Source organism: Mytilus galloprovincialis, chromosome 13 (genome assembly GCF_965363235.1).
Source record: "Mytilus galloprovincialis chromosome 13, xbMytGall1.hap1.1, whole genome shotgun sequence".
Taxonomy (NCBI): domain Eukaryota; kingdom Metazoa; phylum Mollusca; class Bivalvia; order Mytilida; family Mytilidae; genus Mytilus; species Mytilus galloprovincialis.
Window position 1 is genome coordinate 10264336 of NC_134850.1, and position 20978 is coordinate 10285313.

The following is a 20978-nucleotide window of genomic DNA, read 5'->3' on the forward strand; positions in this document are numbered from 1 at the left end:
AGGGGGGGGGTACACTGACAAAGACAAAATTTAATCGTCAATTCACAAATAAGAAAAACAGATTCACGTCAGTTATTTGACTTAGCTTTTAATCAAAACTTGGTGAAAAATAATAAGCACGAAAACTGATAAAGAAAAAAAAGTAAAAACGTCGTACGAAAATAAGTTTCAACACACGTGTCAAAAACGTAATAGACTCGTCCATTGGAAAAACGAGAATATCAGGTTAAATAATCTGTTGTCATGCATTCCCGTTTTTTATCCAAATGGACGATATTTTTTTTATTATCTATGATACAAGAAAATATCAAATGATTTGTTAAAATTTAGTATTTTAACTTGATGTCTTGAACTTCCACCTGTCCACATTTGGACAAGTCTATTTATATGAGAACATGCATCTTACGGACTGGTGACAAATAAGGGAAACGAAATGATTGTGTAAATTATTGGTTTTTAACACAGGTTCCGTTCCGCAAAATTATTTGCGCAAACAACATTTCAAGGTCATTAATAATGATTTGTCTATTTTTAGAAACGTAAACTGAAAGTTTCATTTTTCACAACAGAAAGTGTCATCACTTCTGTTAGTGATTAATGCATTTTATTTCATAAAAAAGGATATTTTAATTATTTTTCAGGGATAATGCATTTCTTAGGGTCGGCGAGAATAAAAAAAAGCCTGAAAATTCGATTTTATTTTTATTTTGGAAATCGGCAAAATCGGGTCGGCGGATCCGTAAACCAACAAATTAAAAAATCCTGGCCTTTTAAAGCTGGACTATTTTTTCTATTACTTAAATTAGGAATGTACATAATTTTTCCGATTATAACCCTTTTGAAAATCCCAATTTCTACAAACCCGATGACTTATGCAAATTGCACAAACCAATTGCAATATAAATTAATGCACTCAGTTTGCTTTATAATCTGGGGGATTATTACGACATTTAAAGACAGTGATGCCTATGAAAAGTTGCATATAAAATTTATTAAAGAAATCTTGGGAGTACACTGTAAGGCCTCAAATGACGCATGTCGTTCCGAACTTGCAAGACTACCATTGAAAAATAGGATAATGTTATCTTGCATTTTATCAACATGTTTTAATTAAAAAAAAAAAAAAATACAGACTTCGTCCCCATTCACAGGTTATGCCTGCCTCATATTAAAACAAAGACTAATTGACCAGGGTTTTCAGGAACAACATGCAAATATTTCAGCATCTTCAAAATTAACATTTTTCCAAAGTGTTTACAAAATGAGTGAACGGGCAGGTTATGTTGATGCTTTAAAAAAATAGATCAGATCGATCATCATTATGTAAATTAAGAGTTAGTGCTCATAACCTTGCCATTTTGTTAAAATAATCATATCTACGGATATGAACGTCGATAACGTATATTATAATGTCAAAAATATTGGGTACGACTTAGTAGAAGTACGAGTTGGTAAAAATAGGGTACGAGTCGCCGAAAGTACGAGTTGACATGTATCCTCTTATAAACCCTAAAACACAATATGGCGTCGCTACTGCGTAATCTAAACAAAATAACAACAATGCGCGACAAAGTGAACGCTCATGTATTTTTACGACATGGATTTTCATCGAAATGCAAGAATCAACTATTTGAAATTAGTGAAAGAAAAAAAATGCGTTTGAAAGATGAAATTGATTCCTACATCAACAATCACAAATATACTTTGGTCGCTGCAACAGCTGAAGCATGTGAACAGAAGTTTCATGAAAACGAGATTGTAAACAATCTAGGAGAATCCTTCACAAGTAGGAATAGTATATGGCAATTCCCATGGAAGAAAACTGAAAAAGAGAAACGATTTGTTTCTGAAAATTCAGAAAACATATTTGCAAGAGGTTATGATGCCCTTGAAGATTATGTGCATGGTACTGGTGAAACAATTGACCATCACACACACGCTGCCTTCACAGCACTGGAAAGATTTTATGCGAATAAAGGTAATCTTAATACTAAAGAGTAAATTTTCATGTCTAATATAGCAGATATATTGTGTAGCAATTTTTGAACATGTAACAGAATTGCATGTGCACAAAGCTAGGTTGTCACCGAATAGAAGTTCCTTCATAACATAAGTTCCAAAAGGAAAATATATTCTTGAATATTATTTCCACAGGAATAAATATTACAGTATATGTTCTTAATGGAATAAATGATATACAATGTAGAATATTTGTTCCAACAGGAATAGATATTATGACAATGCTTATAACAAAGTTTCTTCTGTTAGGCGGAACAAATATACGTTGACACCTTCACACTGCCGATCAGATCAACTCGATCAAGCAAGATCAAGACAATAACATGATCGGGAGACTGGTCTGACTCAATCGACAAGCATGTTTCGGGATAGTCTACCTTAGTCATCATTGATCTGACTTTCTACCCGAGAGTTTTTGACAGGTCAAAACCATTTGAGTAAGGATCGAAAAGCAAGTCGCTCGAGAAGAGATTGTGAATTTGTCGAGTAGCGGTCAAATTGATCAGGAAAGGATCGTGTAGAGATCAAGTTTGGTAGGATTACTAAAATTTTACCGATCAGTACTCAATCATTTCAACCTTTGCTCGACTAATGTCTGATCATTTCAAAATATTCTCGACCAATGCCTGATCGCATCAAGATCACTGCGAGTTGTATTTATTTTAACCCAGACCAACTCAACCAATAACTGATTCTTTTACCACAACATTCTCACAAAAGTGAGACGAAAGACAAATATTTTTTATTTGGTGCGATTTTCTGTCTAACGGTAACCCTACAAACTGTTCAGCAAGCACCCATTTTGATCATTCGTTTCTAACATACTTTTGCAAGTTTGCATAAACTTTGACAAACTATACACTCGCTGCAGATGCGTTTACAGTTTGTCGTTCGTTGTGTGATAGTTCAAACGATGCATTTCTTTCTAACATTAAATCAAATCAATTATCTAAACGTGTTTGTGCTTGTCATAACTCAAAACATTGTCTAAAATTAATAAACAATTCAATCACCTCTAACCAAATGATGCATTTGTTTCTACTTCTGTAATGTTTCACAAACTATAGAAAACGGCACACAACGTTAACCAAACTTTGGTTAGAAAGAAATGCACTCTTGATCTCTTGATTGGTATATGTAAAGTTGTAAACTGTTTCAGAAACGGTATCACTCCAGGGAATTGAAATCTACTTTGGGTCAAATTTTGGGGAAACATTTGACATCTTTGCCCTCTTTTCGCAATATTTTGGACAATTTATACATACAGGTTGTTGCCATACAGCAAAAAGAACATAAATATCTTTAACCATTCAACTCCTGGATATCAAATCTATGAAAAATACTAGTGTTGTCAACGGTTAACCAGTTAATCGGTCGAACGATCGAATACCGAATACCAAAAACGCTAACCGGTAACTGGTTAACCGGACTTTTCTCAATTTAGATAGATTTGATATAAATTTGTATTGAAATCATTTTGGGAGTTTTGGTCCTAACAGTTTAGGAATAAGGGGCCCAAAGGGTCCAAAATTGAACTTTGTGTGATTTCATCAAAAATTGAATAATTGGGGTTCTTTGATATGCCAAATCTAACTGTGTATGTAGATTCTTAATTTTTGGTCCAGTTTTCAAATTGGTCTACATTAAGGTCCAAAGGGTCCAAAATTAAACTAAGTTTGATTTTAACAAAAAATTAATTTCTTGGGTTTATTTGATATGCTTTATCTTAATATGTATTTTGATTTTTGATTATGGGCCCAGTTTTCAAGTTGGTCCAAATCAGGATTCCATATCAAGTATTGTGCAATAGCAAGAAATTTTCAATTGCACAGTATTGCACAATAGCAAGAAATATCTAATTGCACAATATTGTGCAATAGCAATTAATTTTCAATTGGAGTTATCTTTCTTTGTATAGAATAGTAGTTGATAATATATGTTGGAAATTTGCCAGACATGACTATGATGTCATTTTCTATTTTTATTTGCCAATAACTTTATGTAAATAACTTCATTGGAAATTTGCCAATATAAAATGTTGCTGATGAAGCTTTTTTTCCTTATCTTATCTAAAATGTGTTTAGATAATGTATGTTGGAAATTTGCCAGACATGACTTATAATGATGTCATTTTCTATTTTTATTTGCCAATAACTTTATGTAAAGAACTTCATTGGAAATTTGCCAATATAAAATGTTGCTGATGAAGTTTTTTTTATTGTTTTATACAATAAGGCCGAGAAAAAAAAGATCGATGTTTCCGGTAACCCGACCGACCCTGTTTTTTAGCCCCGACCCTAACTTTTTTATTGGATCTTCAAAAAAAAAATTAAAAAAAATTGTATCAACCGACCCCGTTTTTGACACAGGCTTCTGATAGATGACTTAATATTTTTTCTCTCTTGCTTCTACTTGCATAGAAAGCCAGTAAAACATTTTATTAATGTCAAAAGGTATTCCAAATAGGTTAAAATCCAAGAAATTTGCACAGCAGGTGCTTCAAAAACATTGCAAATGGCACACTTCCGGTTTTTGAAACTAATTACGGATCCGGACTTGGAAAAACCATGATAATTTTCCGGATTTCATTTACGATGTCAAAAAAAAAAAAAAAAAAAAAAAAAAAAAAGAATTCCGACCTACCGACCCTTTTTTTCAAAATGATGTTACCGGAAACACATATCTTTTTTTTTTTAGGCCTAAACAATGTATATTCACTTTTACTACCAACCAATCTTTACCATTCAGTGATAACAAGCACTTTATTTTACATTTTAATATTTTATGATGTATTTAAAAGAGTAGTTATTGTTGCAAACTCCATTAGAAATTTGAATTGATATCAGTTTTGGAAAAAGGGAAACGGGGATGTGAAAAAAAGGGGGGGGGGTTTAAATTTTTCTCATTTCAGATTTCATAAATAAAAAGAAAATTTCTTCAAACATTTTTTTGAGAGGATTAATATTCAACAGCATAGTGAATTGCTCAAAGGCAAAAAAAAAACTTTTAAGTTCATTAGACCACATTCATTCTGTGTCAGAAACCTATGCTGTGTCAACTATTTAATTTTAGATTTAAATAAGTTTGAAGAAGAAATCTTTAATTGATTTGTAAAATCTTGACATTTGTTTTGTGTAAAAAAACCATGTAATGTCAAAAATTTGATCACAATCCAAATTCAGAGCTGTATCACGCTTGAATGTTTTGTCCATACTTGCCCCAACTGTTTAGGGTTCGACCTCTGCGGTCGTATAAAGCTGCGCCCTGCGGAGCACCTGGTTGTGTTTTGGTCTGTTTTTCTCATACTATATGCAATAGGTCTACTATATTTGTTGTATGGAATGATTGTAAGGTGTACATGTCTAGCGGGCAGATTTCATGTGACCTTGACCTCATTTTCATGGTTCAGTGGTCAAAGTTAAATTTTTGTGTTTTGGTCTGTTTTTCTCATACTATATGCAATAGGTCTACTATATTTGTTGTATGGAACGATTGTAAGGTGTACATGTCTTGCGGGCAGATGTCATGTGACCTTGACCTCATTTTCATGGTTCAGTGGTCAAAGTTAAGTTTTTGTCGAGCCTGCAACTTTTGTTGCAGAAAGCTCGACATAGGGATAGTGATCCGGCGGCGGCGGTGTTAGCTCACTTCTTAAAATCTATATATTTTAGAAGGTGGAAGACCTGGATGCTTCATATTTTGTATATAGATGCCTCATGTTACGAAGTTTCCGTCAGTCACATGTCCAATGTCCTTGACCTCATTTTCATGGTTCAGTGACCACTTGAAAAAAAAGTTCAGAATTTTTGTAACGTTGAATTCTCTCTTATTATAAGTAATAGGATAACTATATTTGGTATGTGCGTACCTTGCAAGGTCCTCATGCCAGTCAGACAGTTTTCACTTGACCTCAACCTCATTTCATTGATCAGTGAACAAGGTTAAGTTTTGGTGGTCAAGTCCATATCTCAGATACTATAAGCAATAGGGCTAGTATATTTGGTGTATGGAAGGACTGGAAGGTGTACATGTCCAACTGGCAGGTGTCATCTGACCTTGACCTTATTTTCATGGTTCAGTGGTTATAGTTAAGTTTTTGTGTTTTGGTCTGTTTTTCTCATACTTTATGCAATAGGTCTACTATATTTGTTGTATGGAATGATTGTAAGGTGTACATGTCTAGCGGGCAGATGTCATCTGACCTTGACCTCATTTTCATGGTTCAGTGGTCAAAGTTAAGTTTTTAAGTTTTGATCTTTTTATCTAATATTATATGCCAAAGGTCAACTATATTTGGTGTATGGAAATATATTATATTATGATCTATATGTCAGTCCCGCAGGTTTTATTTGACCATGACCTCAATTGCACGGTTCATTGGACAGTGTTAAGTTTTTGTGTTTTGGTCTATTTTTCTTAAACTATAAGTAATAGGTCAACTATATTTGTTGTATAGAAGCATTGTTAGCTGTACATGTCTGCCTGGCATGGTTCATCTGACCTCATTTTCATGGTTAATTGGTCTTTGTTTAACTATCTTGTTTAATGGTAAGTTTATGTGACAGTTGTAATAATGCTTTATACTTAGGACTATCAACATAATATCAATGATTAGTAAAGAAGGCGAGACATTTCAGTGTGTTCACTCTTGTTTATTATTGGCCCAGTTTTCAAGTTGGTCCAAATCGGGGTCCAAAATTAAACTTTGTTTGATTTAATCAAAAATTGAATAATTGCGGTTCTTTGATATGCCAAATCTAACTGTGTGTGTAGATTCTTAATTTTTGGTCCCGTTTTCAAATTGATCTATATTAAAGTCCAAAGGGTCCAAAATTAAACTAAGTTTGATTTTAACAAAAATTGAATTCTTGGGCTTCGTTGATATGCTGAATCTAAACATGTACTTAGATTTTTGATTATGGGCCCAGTTTTCAAGTTGGTCCAAATCAGGATCCAACATTATTATATTAAGTATTGTGCAATATAGCCAGAAATTTTCAATTACAATTTACACTGTATTCAGCAATAGCAAGAAATCTTCAATTGCACAGTAATGTGATGAACTGCTTGCGATTTTAACAAATTTTAACATATATCATGTATATTGAAAAAGCAATTCCATCAATGGAGGAAATGTGTAAACATGTACTTTCTTATTTATGTCATGTATGTGATTTATAATATAACAAAGAATTTTTTTCCAGAACTTCACGAGGACAGCCTTGCCAAACTGAACAGCATGAAGACAGAAACTACTGTTGCATCATTGATAACTAGTCACCTTCTGTCTCAACTCCTGTATAATCCCACAAATTACTTTATAGATTCAAGATCCCCAGGAAAACCACCGTATGGTTGTCCATGTGGATGTGGTACTCCAATACAATATGGATCTACAAATATTGGTAAGATATATATGTACAAATAAAGAACCACTTAAGCCATAAGGGCTAAAACTTCTGCAAAAAAATATTTTAATTTAAAATGGCATTTTTAAGCCACTCATTAATATGTTTTGAAAAGGAGAAATAATTTTGACCATGTTGACTTAGTTGTAGGTCTTACTTTGCTGTACATTGTTTATCTCTATCTATAATAATGTTAAAGATAATAACATTGACCAAGTTGGATTTTATTTGGCCCAGTATTTTCAGAGAAGATTTTTGTAAAAGTTAAAGACGATGACGGACAACAGATGCCAAGTGATGATCTGAGAAAAGATGAAAGATTTAAGCAAAAAAAAAACCAGGTGAGCAATTCAGACACTCGAGAGCCTCTTGTTTATAAGGATGCTATATGAAATATTTTCATTTTTCATGACTACTGCAAAAAAAGTTCAGATTTTTAGCTCACCTTGCCCAAAGGACCAAGTGAGCTTTTCTCAGATCATCACTTGGCATCTGTTGTTCGTCATCGTCTTTAACTTATACAAAAATCTTCTCTGAAAATACTGGGCCAAATAAAACTAAACTTGGCCAATGTTATTATCTTTAAAATTATTATAGATAGAGATAAACAATGTACAGCAAAGAAAGACCTACAAATAGGTCAACATGGTCAAAATTGTCAATTATCATGTTTACAATCAACTATATTCAGTGTATATTATGATTGTAAGGTGTACATGTTTTTCTCGATATGTTTATGTTCCGGACCATATGAGTATTTGGACCATACGCGTACAGTCATGACCATATGGGAATATACTCATATGGTCCGACCATACGCATAAGGTCCGACCGTACGCGTATGGTCTGGGTAATTAACACTTTGTTACAGTTTACTTTTAATAATTCTAAACTCCTCATATAGTATGACCGTTCTTTAAAAAGATGCTATCATATAGGTCATTTTATCATTATATTATAATAAAAAGATAAGCTAAATAAAAATTAGAAGTTTCACATAGTTAATTTAACTTACTTGTCAAAACTACAATAAACATATTTTATACCGATGGTCATTACCAATTTGTTATTACCCGTGAATGGAAATATGTCGACTTTAAAAAAATAATCCAAAAATTAAAAACTGGAAAGTTACCGTTATAGTTTATTTAAGTTGTCTTGTGAATATGGTGTATTGCAGTCATGTTACGATATTTGAGATCTGGAGCTTTTTAAAAATACCGTAGACATATCGGAATGTCCCAACACAGCTAGCTCAACTTCCTGTTCACGGAAGAATTACGAATTTGCCGGTATATCAAAGGAAAATCACTTATGAAATCTATGAAGCCTAAAAAATCCAGGTGGAAGCGGGTCAATTTCGGAATTCCCGGGTTATTCAATGACCCGGCGGGTGACCCGGGTGATCCCTTAAAATTGAGAAAATCTCGGGTCACACCTGCAGAATACGGGTCAGTTGACAGGTATGACTTTTTGTCATGATCACAGACCCTCTGTGATTAATCCCATTAATTATTATCTAGTTCTGATTTGTTATTTTTTCAGGAAGTACTCGTCTTTTTTATGGTCGTGCAGATATAATATTGTTTCCAACAACAAAGGACATGTTTTGGGATTCTGAAACAAACTCTGCTGTGTTTCATATTGAGGAACCTGAGGAAAGTCCCGGAGTAAAAAGATTAAACCAAAAATGGAATACTGAACAAGAGATGAGTGATGAGAGCAATGGTGAAATATGTACCATAGAAAACAAAGCATTGGATTTTAATCTTGCAGACATAAATCAAGTTTGTAAACAAGCCATTTCATTATCGATGTGGAAGCACAAAAGAAAACTCTTTGCATACAGTGGAAACAGTGATTATGGTTTATCAATGGTGCCTATTTGTGCTATTAATAAAAAAAAGTATATGGTGGTTTTGTATAATGCACATCATGATTATCTTTTGAGAATGCAGAAGAAAGACTTTCTTCAAATTTTTAACAAGGATAAACTACAGTTTTCTACAATTATTGATCTTTGGATGTTAATTCATCACAACTTATTCTGCACAGAACCTTCTGATGATGCCATCAAAATCCTTCAAGGCACTGGAGGCCTTATCCCAAGATTAGGAGAAGAAGTATTTAAGAAAGTTGTTAGAACTTCAAAATTTGACTATGACATAGAACCACGTGGTGATGAGTTTGAAGTAGATGTGGTGAATGATTCAATTCCTGCTACAGGGTCAGTTGCACATAAATAAGATTTTTAAAACAAAGCTATGATTATTTTGAACCAGCTCTGACCAGCTGTTTACCATTTTGGGACAGTTATTCTGTCCGTATGCAATCACAATAGATTTGCAAACTGCTTCAGGAATGCTGAATTATGTATAAATTATAATGGTCCTTTTCCTGTCTGTTGACTAAGACAGGAATATGATAGTTTCACTGGACTGAAAGACCATTTGTGGGCCATTCTCATCACTTGGCATCAGTTTTCCATTATTAACTTTTACAAAAATCTATTATGAAACTACTGGTGAAATTTACTATAATTTTGATATAATTTTTATTTCCCCTAAAATAGAAAACTAAAAAAAGTATTATTGAAATAGAGCATGAGCGATTTTTTTTTTATTTCAATTTACATGATTTATTGTCTACAAAATAAGTGTGTTCCCTGGCCTTATTAAAGTTTTTGCCTGTTAATGACAATTTTAGCCACTTTTTAGTATATTGCCTACCATATTATTTTAGAAATTTCTGCAGATGGACAGAACATTTTAATAATTAAAAATGATCAACAAGACCAGGTATACATGTACATTTAATTCTTAAGACGACTCATAATTCAGGCGTTCTGACTTTAAATTTTTTAGTGTACTTGTCTATTATTAACCTGATTTTTGTGACAAAAATGTCGGTTATTGATTTGGGGATGTACGGCGGGCGGGCGGCAATCAAATGTTGTCCGTGAATTAACTCATGAACCATTCAACCAAAGCTTTTAAAATTTTAATATGTTGTTACTGACAACTAAATGAAGGTCAAGTTCAATAATGGCGATTTTGACTTTTACCGTTCAGGAGTTATGGTTCTTGAAAGACTGAAAAATGGTTTCCAGTCGTGTCCATGCATTTACACATGAACTGTTCTACCTAAGCTTCCCAAATTTTAATATGTTGTTACTGATGACAAAGTGGAGGTCAAGATCAATAATGGTGATTTTGACTTTTACCGTTCAGGAGTTACATGTATGGTTCTTGAAAGATTGAAAAATGGAGTTTCCAGTCGTGTCCGTGCATTTACGCATGAACTGTTCTACCTTAGCTTCCCAAATTTTAATATGTTGTTACTGATGACAAAATGGAGGTCAAGTTCAATAATGACGATTTTGACTTTTACCGTTCAGGGGTTATGGTTCTTGAAAGATTGAAAAATGGTGTTTCCAGTCGTGTCCGTGCATTTACGCATGAACTGTTTTACCAAAGCTTCCCAAATTTTAATATGTTGTTACTGATGACAAAATAGAGGTCAAGTTCAATAATGACGATTTTGACTTTTACCGTTCAGGAGTTATGGTTCTTGAAAGATTGAAAAATGGTGTTTCCAGTCGTGTCCGTGTATTTTCATCTGATAAGAGTCTGAATTAGTCTTGACCAATTCTTGATTGTCTTAAATTTTTCTTGATCTGTCTTGACATATTCTTGACATTCTTAATAATGTCTCGATCTGTCTTGACATTCTAAATAATGTCTCAATATGTCTCGACACATTTTTGACAGTCTTAAATATGTCTTGACACTATCTCAACAGTACATGCAGTATAAATTTTGCCTTAAAATGTGAACAGACTTATTTTGCACTGTTTATGACATTCTATTGCTGTTATATACTTATTATGGCTTAACTAAACTTTGAAGAATCAAGGATTAATTTGGTATAGTAAGATACCTGTTTGGTGCAAGTAAGTTGGAATACCCTGAATAACTCCCCCAAATTGTAGAAGATTAGATTTTGATTTATTTTTATTAATTCATCTTTTTGGTTTGTTTGGCTAAAAAAAAAGGGGGGGGGGGGAAGGCTTTCGTGAAGGTCAAAGAATTTGTTCCCATCTTGATTCAAAAACCTTATTCATTTTTTATTCCAATTTGAGTGTTGAATTTTATAATTTTTTAACAAAAATAAATGTTTGGGATAACTCCTTCCAGAAAAGAAAAAAAAAGGTTTTATAAAGATCTATATTATGCATGTCTGTTTGAGATCCATTTCATAAGACCAATGAATTCTATAGAAATGGACCCATTAAAATACATTTTTTTTTATTATTCCTGGAATAGATAATACTTTTCTTTTAATCTTTGGGAAATATTCAAATTTTATTTTATGTTAAAATAATTAACGTCACATCAAAATGATACTTTTCATTTTCATCTATGAACAAACTTTTTAAATTGTAGTGGCATGGTCGGTCAACTTATAAGTTGCATGGCTTTTTACAGGTAAAGCAGTTATTTCTATTTGACAGTTGTGTACTCTGGGGTGTGGAATACCTTAATATAATGGGGAACATCCTGTCCATGTGTAATACTTAATATATATTCCAACAGATGACATTACACAAATTTTCCCCCTGTTAAATGAATGATTTGTATATCATCATAATTTTCTATTTATATAAACCACATTTTGGTACAATAATTATTTACCATTTAAACATTGAATATTATGAATGTAGAATGAAATATGTCTACAGTATGATTGGTTTTAATCATTTAATTTATAAGATTTAGGAATCAAAATTTGTAATTATTTAAAAACCCAATTTTAAATTGTTTTATATCAACACAACCACATTTAAATTATTTTATACATTAGATTGCATTGCCATATTTGCATTTGTAATTTTTCAATTATTTTACATGCCCAATTTTTATTTTTGAAGTGTAACTTGAAACAACAGTATATCATATAAAGAGAAATAAAGAACTGTCAAGCAAATTAAAGACACAATTCAAAATGTTCAGAATATGTCAAGCCATACTGAGAAAAAAAAAGAATGTCGAGAACATGTCGAGAAATTTCAAGACAGTATTCAAATGTCAAGAATTTGTCAAGAAATTTTAAGACCATATTCAGAATGTCAAGAATATGTCAAGTAAATTTCAAACAAATTTGATATAAATGAGAATTTGTCAAGAAAAATATAGACACAATTCATACTTTTGGAGAATGTCGCGTATAATTCCACCTTATGTAATAATGCTGTATTTTGATTGGATGAGAACCATGGTATTTTTCACCAATTTCTATATATTGAGATTTGTTCCGTCTGCCGGGGTATTTGCCATTAGGGAATTCCATATTTTTGCTAGCAAATACTATGGCAGATGGGAAATACCCTAGCAAATACCATGGCAGATAGGGAATACCATGTCTAAAAATAACCCAATGAATTATTTCTATTCTAATATGACAAATTCATGGTCATACTAAATATATGGTTCCAGATGAAATATTTAGGATAAAAAGCATCATTATTGAATTTGGACCAAATGAAGTAAAAATTCGGGGAATGACGTCATAAATAAAACTCAACGGAAACAAATTGTCAACCGAACACATAAAACTGGAATCCACTTGTATTACGCTTCACTGAAACTGATGAACAAAGTGTAGTAGTCAGCCGAGAACCAGCTTATTATCATAAAAAGGGAGATATATACAGTCAGTATATATACGGTCAATGCAATTTGACTGCGCAAAGAGCACAGCTGTAGTGTATACAAAAATTATACATTCAAGTCGAAATTTCATATGATACCTGATTGTTATAAACTTTAATTTCTGAGGTGAACATTCGGTGGAATTAAACAATTATATCATGCTTACAAGGGGTATTTGCCAAAAATACTGGTTTCCAGGTAATAAAATTTCCCTCGCCTAACGGCTCTGGAAATTTGTACCTCTCAACCGGTATTTTTGGCAAATACCCCTAGTAAGCATGATATATTTGTATAAAAGTTCATGCAAATTAAGACAAAAACTGGTCTTTTCAGACTTTCAGACTTTTGTAGTGAAATATCCTGCGGTTTTTGTGGCAAAAGCAAGACATAGCCATTCTACGTTCCATCAGGGATGGTGTCGTCTACAAACATTCATTCTGTGGTTAAAGTTTTAAAAATTTTAATAACTTTCTTAAAGTATCCTAGATTTGTACCAAACTTGGACAAAAGCTTGTTTATGATCCAAAGCTAGTACCAGTACTTTAATTACGTTTGATAATGTATATATGTGATATTGTAAAATTTCAGAATATTTTATTGTCATGACATGAGTGAATGTAATTATAAACATTCAAAATGTTGTTCAACTAACAAACACACATGCTCCTGTGTTATGTAAGTACAACATAAGTCAATGCATTTTTATGCAGTGATTGAATTGAAAATTATAATATTCCTGTTGAATGTAATAAAAAAACCCAGGAATTTCAAAGATGACCAGTTCCCTGTTTTTTAGCGCTGTCCAAATACAAGTACACAATGTAGACAAAAATTAAGGTGCAGGTTAAAGGCTGCCGATATATCCAGCTTTTATCAGATTAACATGTTAATTTAAAACCGTTTCAAATTCTTTTACAGAACAGGAAGATCCAGGAAATATCCAATGAATTGATCATGAACAGTGACAAGAATGGTTCTTGAACATGTTGAAGGTATTCAGTTTGTACTCTTTCATTATATAATGTTTTTTGGCCTATTTCATGTATTTTGACTTGCATCTGTGAGGGATTAATATAAAAGTAATGTTCTACTTTTTGATTCCCGAGAGAAAAATTACAGTATGTGTACCATTAAGGATTACATTTTTTTGACAAACTAAATTTGTAACACTTCACAGATTATTATAAAACTTGACAAAAACTAATCTTCTAGATAAAAAGATAGCTTCATAAAAAAAGTTGTTTTTAGCTCACATGACATGAAAGGTCAAGTGAGCTTTTCTCATCACTTGGCATCAGTCGTCCATAGTTGTCCGGCGTCCGTCGTCTGTAAACTTTAACAAAAATCTTCTCCTCTGAAACTACTGGGCCAAATCTAATCAAACATGGCAAAAATCATTATTAGGGTTTAAAAATTGTGTCCGGTGACCCGGCCAACCAACCAAGATGGCTGCTGTGGCTAAAAATAGAACATAGGGGTAAAATGCAGTTTTTGGCTTATAACTCAAAATCCAGAGCATTTAGAGCAAATCTGACTGGGGGGGGGGGGGTCATATTGTTTATCATGTCAAGATCTATCTGCTCTAAAATTTTCAGATGATTTGGACAGCCCGTTATTGGGTTGCTGCCCCCAAATTAGTGATTTGAAGAAAATTTGCCGTTTTTTATACGACTGCAAAAATTTTAATTTTCGACGTATATTGCTATCACGTTGGCGTCGTCGTCTGCGTCCTCATCGTCGTCCGAATACTTTTAGTTTTCACACTCTAACTTTAGTAAAAGTGCAAAGAAATCGATGAAATTTTGACACAAGGTTTATGACCACAAAAGGAAGGTTGGAATTGATTTTGGGAGTTTTGGTCCCAACATTTTAGGAATTAGGGGCCAAAAATGGGCCCAAATAAGCATTATTCTTGGTTTTCGCACAATAACTTTAGTATAAGTAAATAGAAATCAGTGAAGTTTAAACACAAGGTTTATGACCACAAAAGGAAGGTTGGGATTAATTTTGGGAGTTGAGGTCCCAACAGTTTAGGAATAAGGGGCCCAAAGGGTCCAAAATTGGGGTTCTTTGATATGCTAAATCTAACTGTGTATGTAGATTCTTAATTTTTGGTCCCGTTTTCAAATTGGTCTACATTAAAGTCCAAAGGGTCCAAAATTAAACTTAATTTGATTTTAACAAAAATTGAATTCTTGGGCTTTTTTGATATGCTGAATCTAAACATGTACTTAGATTTTTGTTTATGGGCCCAGGTTTCAAGTTGATTCAAATCAGGATCCAAAATTATTATATTAAGTATTGTGCAATAGCAAGAAATTTTCAATTGCACAGTATTCAGCAATAGCAAGAAATCTTCAATTGCACAGTATTGTGCAATAGCAAGAAATTTTCAATTGCTCAGTATTGCGCAATAGCAAGAAATCTTCAATTGCACAGTATTGTGCAATAGCAAATATTTTCAATTGCACAGTATTGCGCAATAGCCAGAAATATCTAATTGCACAATATTGTGCAATAGCAAGAAATTTCAATTGATTGGAGTTATCTTTCTTTGTCCAGAATAGTAGTTGAGTCAACTTAAATCATTGTTTTATACAATATACAATGTATATTCACTTTTACTACCAACTGATAAATTAAAACAATCTTTACCATTCAGTGATAACTGAAGCACCTTTTGTTACATTTTAATATTTTATGATGTATTTAAATGAGTAGTTATTGTTGCAAACTCCATTAGAAATTTGAATTGAGATCAATTTTGGAAAAAGGGAAAGGGGGATGTGAAAAAAAAAATGGGGGGGGGGGGTTAAATTTTTCTCATTTCAGATTTCATAAATAAAAAGAAAATTTCTTCAAACATTTTTTTGAGAGGATTAATATTCAACAGCATAGTGAATTGCTCAAAGGCAAAACAAAATTTTAAGTTCATTAGACCACATTCATTCTGTGTCAGAAACCTATGCTGTGTCAACTATTTAATCACAATCCAAATTTAGAGCTGTATCCAGCTTGAATGTTGTGTCCAAACTTGCCCCAACTGTTCTGGGTTCAACCTCTGCGATCGTATAAAGCTGTGCCCTGCGGAGCATCTGGTTTGTTATTATCTTGAATATTATTATAGATAGAGATACTGTAAACAGGAATAATTTACAGCAAAGTAAGACCTAAATAAGTCAACATGACCAAAATGGTCAATTGACCTCTGAAGGAGTTATTGCCCTTTATAGTCAATTTTTAACAATTTTCATAAAACTTGTAAATTTTTATTATCATTTTTCACTGAAACTACTGGGCCAATCATTATAGATAAAGATAATTGTAAGCCGCAAGAATGTTCAGTAAAGTAAGATCAACAAACACATCACCATCACCAAAACACAATTTTGTCATGAATCCATCTGTGTCCTTTGTTGAATATTCACATAGATTAAGGTGAGCGACACAGGCTCTTTAGAGCCTCTAGTTTTATGTGCCCGTTTATGGGACGTATAATGGTATACCCTTGTCCATCCTCTGTCAATATGTTGGACATAAACTCAAAATTGCTATACCCAATTTGCATAAAACTGAGCGAATTGTATATATCTGTTGACAAAAGCTCCCTTTTGTTTTTCATGAATGTTAGATTTTACCTATCTGGTTGTACTCAGCTGTTTATTTAACATGTTTAAAGAATTCTTTGTTTTACTAATTAATGGTCTCATTTTGTTCATTCAAAATAACTTTTACACTGACAGCTGCAATTACAGGCAAGACCCAGTGTACATGGAACAATACCCTTAAACAACTTTTAATTTGATTTACATGTATCGGAAAACAAAACTTATCAAGACAATTTTGTATGATAGATTTTTCAGTGACACAAAAATAAAAAAAACCAAAGGACATGTTGAAGCAATGCAAAGTTTTTCTATATACCATATTCTTTGGTACAGAAAGGCAGAAGAATTTCAATACAAATACAAGATTTTGAAAAATTGCAAATTCAAAGATTAAGAATGGAGAAAATTCTAAGATATCTGTTCCTCTCTCGAAATAAATGAAATAAGAATTATGACAAGAGGTTCATTAAGGTCTGTAAGGTTATACAATCAAAGAACATGAAGGGCCAAATATTCTGAAATGTTAAACTTGATAATAAGAGGGATTTGTTATGGCACCCTCAACGGAGTTGGGGTGACATACTGTTATTCTACGTTTCTTTTTTTTCTTATTATTTTTCTTGCACAAATTTTGTCCGCGCGAGTTCTTGGAATCCAATGGACCAATGTTGATGGAACTCTTCTATAATGAGGACCCCCATGTGAAGTTGTGCACCTTGCTATGGAATGGTAAAAAATGGCCGCCGTTTCCATGGAAACAGCACAAATGCGAAAAAAATCAAAGTGTTCCAAATTGGAAGAAACTCCACAGGAATGTTAACTGGCATGTGCTGATTTCCAGTTTGACTTTGGAATTTTCAAAATGGCTGCCGTTACCATGGAAACAGCTAAAACATCAAAAAATCTAACTCTTTCGTTATAAGATCCATCTGGATGAAACTTGATGAAAATGTTCTCCAGTATGCCAAGATGTCAAGACAATATTTGGATAGTTCAAAATGGCCGCCGTTGTCATGGAAACTGGGGCCAAGTTTTGCATTGACCCTATGGAAAAAAGCATAAAATGAGCATTTTCTCAGTGAGTATTGCACCAAAGTAAATGAAACTTTATTGATATATAACATGACATCTGGCAATGAGATGTCTGCTTTTAGAATTTTGGAATTATCTACTGTAACCATGGTTGCAGCACAAATGTTCAAAATTTCCCAAAAAAAATAAAGTGCTGCAAACTGGATGAAACTTTACAGAAATAGTGTCTGACATGTGTGGAATTGCATTTTGATGTTGGAATTTCCAAAATGGCCGCCGTCACCATGGAAACGGCAAAATTGTCCAAAATTTCAAAGTGCTCCAAACTTAATGAAATTTTGCAAAAATGATGACTTGCATGTGTAGATGCACTCTTTGACTTTGGAATTTTCAAAATGGCTGCCGCTCGCCTGGCAATGGGGGGGACGAGGGTGCCATCCGTTATTGCTAGCAATTACAAATCTAGTTTTAATTATTATTTTTATTATTCTACGCCCGTCAAAATTTTGACAGGACATATTATGGTTTCAATTGTCGCACTGTATCTGATAAACTCTTATTGCATTAACCTTCACAAACAAGAAGACAGGTGTATCATGCGCTCGTGTAGCAGCTGTTTATCTCTAATTTGTTTTTGTTTGAAAAATATTTATATTTTTGTTTTTTCTTTCTTTGATCATGTTGATGATGTTTTGAAAAAAAAGTTGAATATTGATTTTTTTACAATGCAATTTAATTACATACATGTATAGTAATTCAATGATAATTCGTTTGAACTTTAAGTTATTTGATTCTGTATATATATATATATATATTTATTATAACATGACTCTAAATGGCAATTATAATTTGTTGACAAGACATGACAGAAATTGAATTGTACATGTCTTTTTTACACAAGTAATTTTAAATGTTTTATTTATACTTTGTATTCTGGTTCACAACATTTTTATGACTTCTAGTTTTAGGAGCGATTTAATGGTACTGTACTGTCCTTGTGATCACTATGAATTAAAAATACTTAGTTGTGAAAATTGAAAATGTTTGAAAGCATTTTGAATATATATTTTCATCTTCCATACTTATTTTTTTTACCTCTGAATGGTTGATGTATAGTTTTAAATTATTTCTCTGTTCATAGAATATTTATGTTTTTTTATTTGTACATGTATATACAGTTGTAATAAGATCATCTTTTCACTTTTTATTGATGCCATTATTTAAATATTTTAACCTTGGGAATATTTGATATATTAATTTTTGGCTTATCTTTTGTTACATGCACATACATATGCATAGCTATTTAAATGAATTATTTTACACGGAAATTGAATCATTGTTATTACATTTTGTATGTTAAAACAATTTATGACCTCTTATAAATTGATGCTGAGCTATTGTTAATTGCTTATAAATATACACACATTGATCTGATTAAATCATTGTTTCACTGTTTATATTGATATTTTTTAATTATGCCTTCAACATTACCATTTACACTTGTATACATATGAGCTATTTCATGTGACAATTAATCATAATTGACTGGTTATGAAGTAGTGAGATAGTACTATGATGAGAAATTGTCTATCTATTGAAACATCTTTAGTATAATTGGTTTTTGTCAAGCCTGTGACTTTTGTCACAGAAAGCTTCACATAGGGATAGTGATTCGGCGGCGGTGGTGTAAGCTAACTTCTTAACAGCTTTATATATAAGAAGGTGGAAGACCTGGATGCCTCATGCATATTAATCAACACTTTCGACAGGCTTTGTCTACCTGAGGTACAAATCAACTGTATCTCAAGTACAGACAAATGGAACTTACATACACCTAACTCTGATGAGTATTAATGTGTATTTTCATCAACTCTTTTGACAGGGTTAGTCTTCTTCAGGTACCCATCAACTGTATCTCAAGTACAGACCAATACAACTTACATACACCCAACTCTGATCAAAATAAATGTATTTTGCTATCCAAATTTGCAAAGGCTCTGTCTACTTCATTTGTATATTTTAAAATACAATGGAAACAGGTTGGTGCTTGGAAAAGAAATCACACGGCCTGTGTAACATCCAACAGGATACATGTAACATCCTCCTGATAGATACCAGGACTTAATTTTGTATATACGCCAGACACGCGTTTCCTCTACAAAAGACTCATCAGTGACGCTCGAATCCAAAACAGTTGAAAAAGCCAAATAAAGTACAAAGTTGAAGAGCATTGAGATTCAAAATTCCCAAAAGTGATGCCAAATACAGCTAAGGTAATCTATGCCTGAGGTAGAAAAGCCTTATTATTTCAAAAAATTCAAAATTGTGTAAACAGTTCATTTATAAATATAACAATATCAATGATAACTAGATTTGCCATTGCAAGCAATAGCAGATGGCACCCTTTCCCCATTGCCAGGCCAGCGGCAGCCATTTAGAATATTTTTGCTGTTTCCATGGCAACGGCGGCCATTTTGAAAATTCGAAACTCAAAAGTCAAGTCTACATAAGCTAGGCAAAATGTGTTATAAGTTTCATTAAATTTAAAGCATTTTGAAGTTTTTCATAATTTTGCTGTTCCCATGGTAACGGCGGCCATTTTCAATATTCCAAAAGTGCAATTTTTTCCCTCCATAATCATATATACCATCATATACCATTTAATGTCTCTAGAATAAATTTAACATTGATGTTCTGGAATGTTCTGTGAAAATTCAAAGTTTTGACCTTTTTGCTTATTTCCATGGTAACAACAGATATTTTGGAAATTCCAACGCCAAATTCCACATCTTCCAATGTTGCTCATCGATACTGTGAAGTTTCAAAAAAATTGGAATATTTCCATATTTTGGAAATTTTTGGTGTAGTTTCCATGGCAACATAGTAGTTCCAATGAGTGCCAAAATCACCCAACACCTGTATATACTGGGCACCTCCATTGTATTCAAATATAATGATTCTGAGTTAAAGCATATTCAAACAGTTCACCAAAAACAAAAACTGGATTTTTTCACATTTGTTCTGTTTCCATGGAAACGGCAGCCATCTTGAACCATTCCATGCTTCCTGCAACTCTGCACATGGGGGTCCTTAATAAAGTAAAGTTCCATCAACTTTGGTACTTTAGATTTGGAGAAATCGCCTGGACAAAATGTGTTGCAAGAAAAATAATAATAAGAAAAAAAAGAAACGTAGAATAA

The 20978-nt window shown here is 32.8% G+C and overlaps 1 protein-coding gene across 1 annotated transcript; it reads left to right on the forward strand.

The window, feature by feature from the left end:
* Positions 1 to 1526: 1526 nt before the first annotated feature.
* Positions 1527 to 15924, forward strand: LOC143057562 (uncharacterized). Its single transcript, XM_076230876.1, has 4 exons — positions 1527 to 1978; positions 7224 to 7424; positions 8973 to 9654; positions 14057 to 15924. Exons 1-4 carry the CDS (start codon positions 1561 to 1563, stop codon positions 14088 to 14090), a joined length of 1335 nt encoding a protein of 444 aa, XP_076086991.1. The 5' UTR covers positions 1527 to 1560; the 3' UTR covers positions 14091 to 15924.
* The last annotated feature ends 5054 nt before the right edge of the window (positions 15925 to 20978 follow it).

Bases quoted from the DNA above. Each gene is read 5' to 3' on its own strand.
- LOC143057562 (XM_076230876.1), top strand. From the start codon at position 1,561: ATGCGCGACAAAGTGAACGCTCATGTATTTTTACGACATGGATTTTCA. The intron at 1,979-7,223 runs GTAATCTTAATA...ATTTTTTTCCAG, and splicing joins AAGATTTTATGCGAATAAAG to AACTTCACGAGGACAGCCTT. The intron at 9,655-14,056 runs GTCAGTTGCACA...ATTCTTTTACAG, and splicing joins GATTCAATTCCTGCTACAGG to AACAGGAAGATCCAGGAAAT.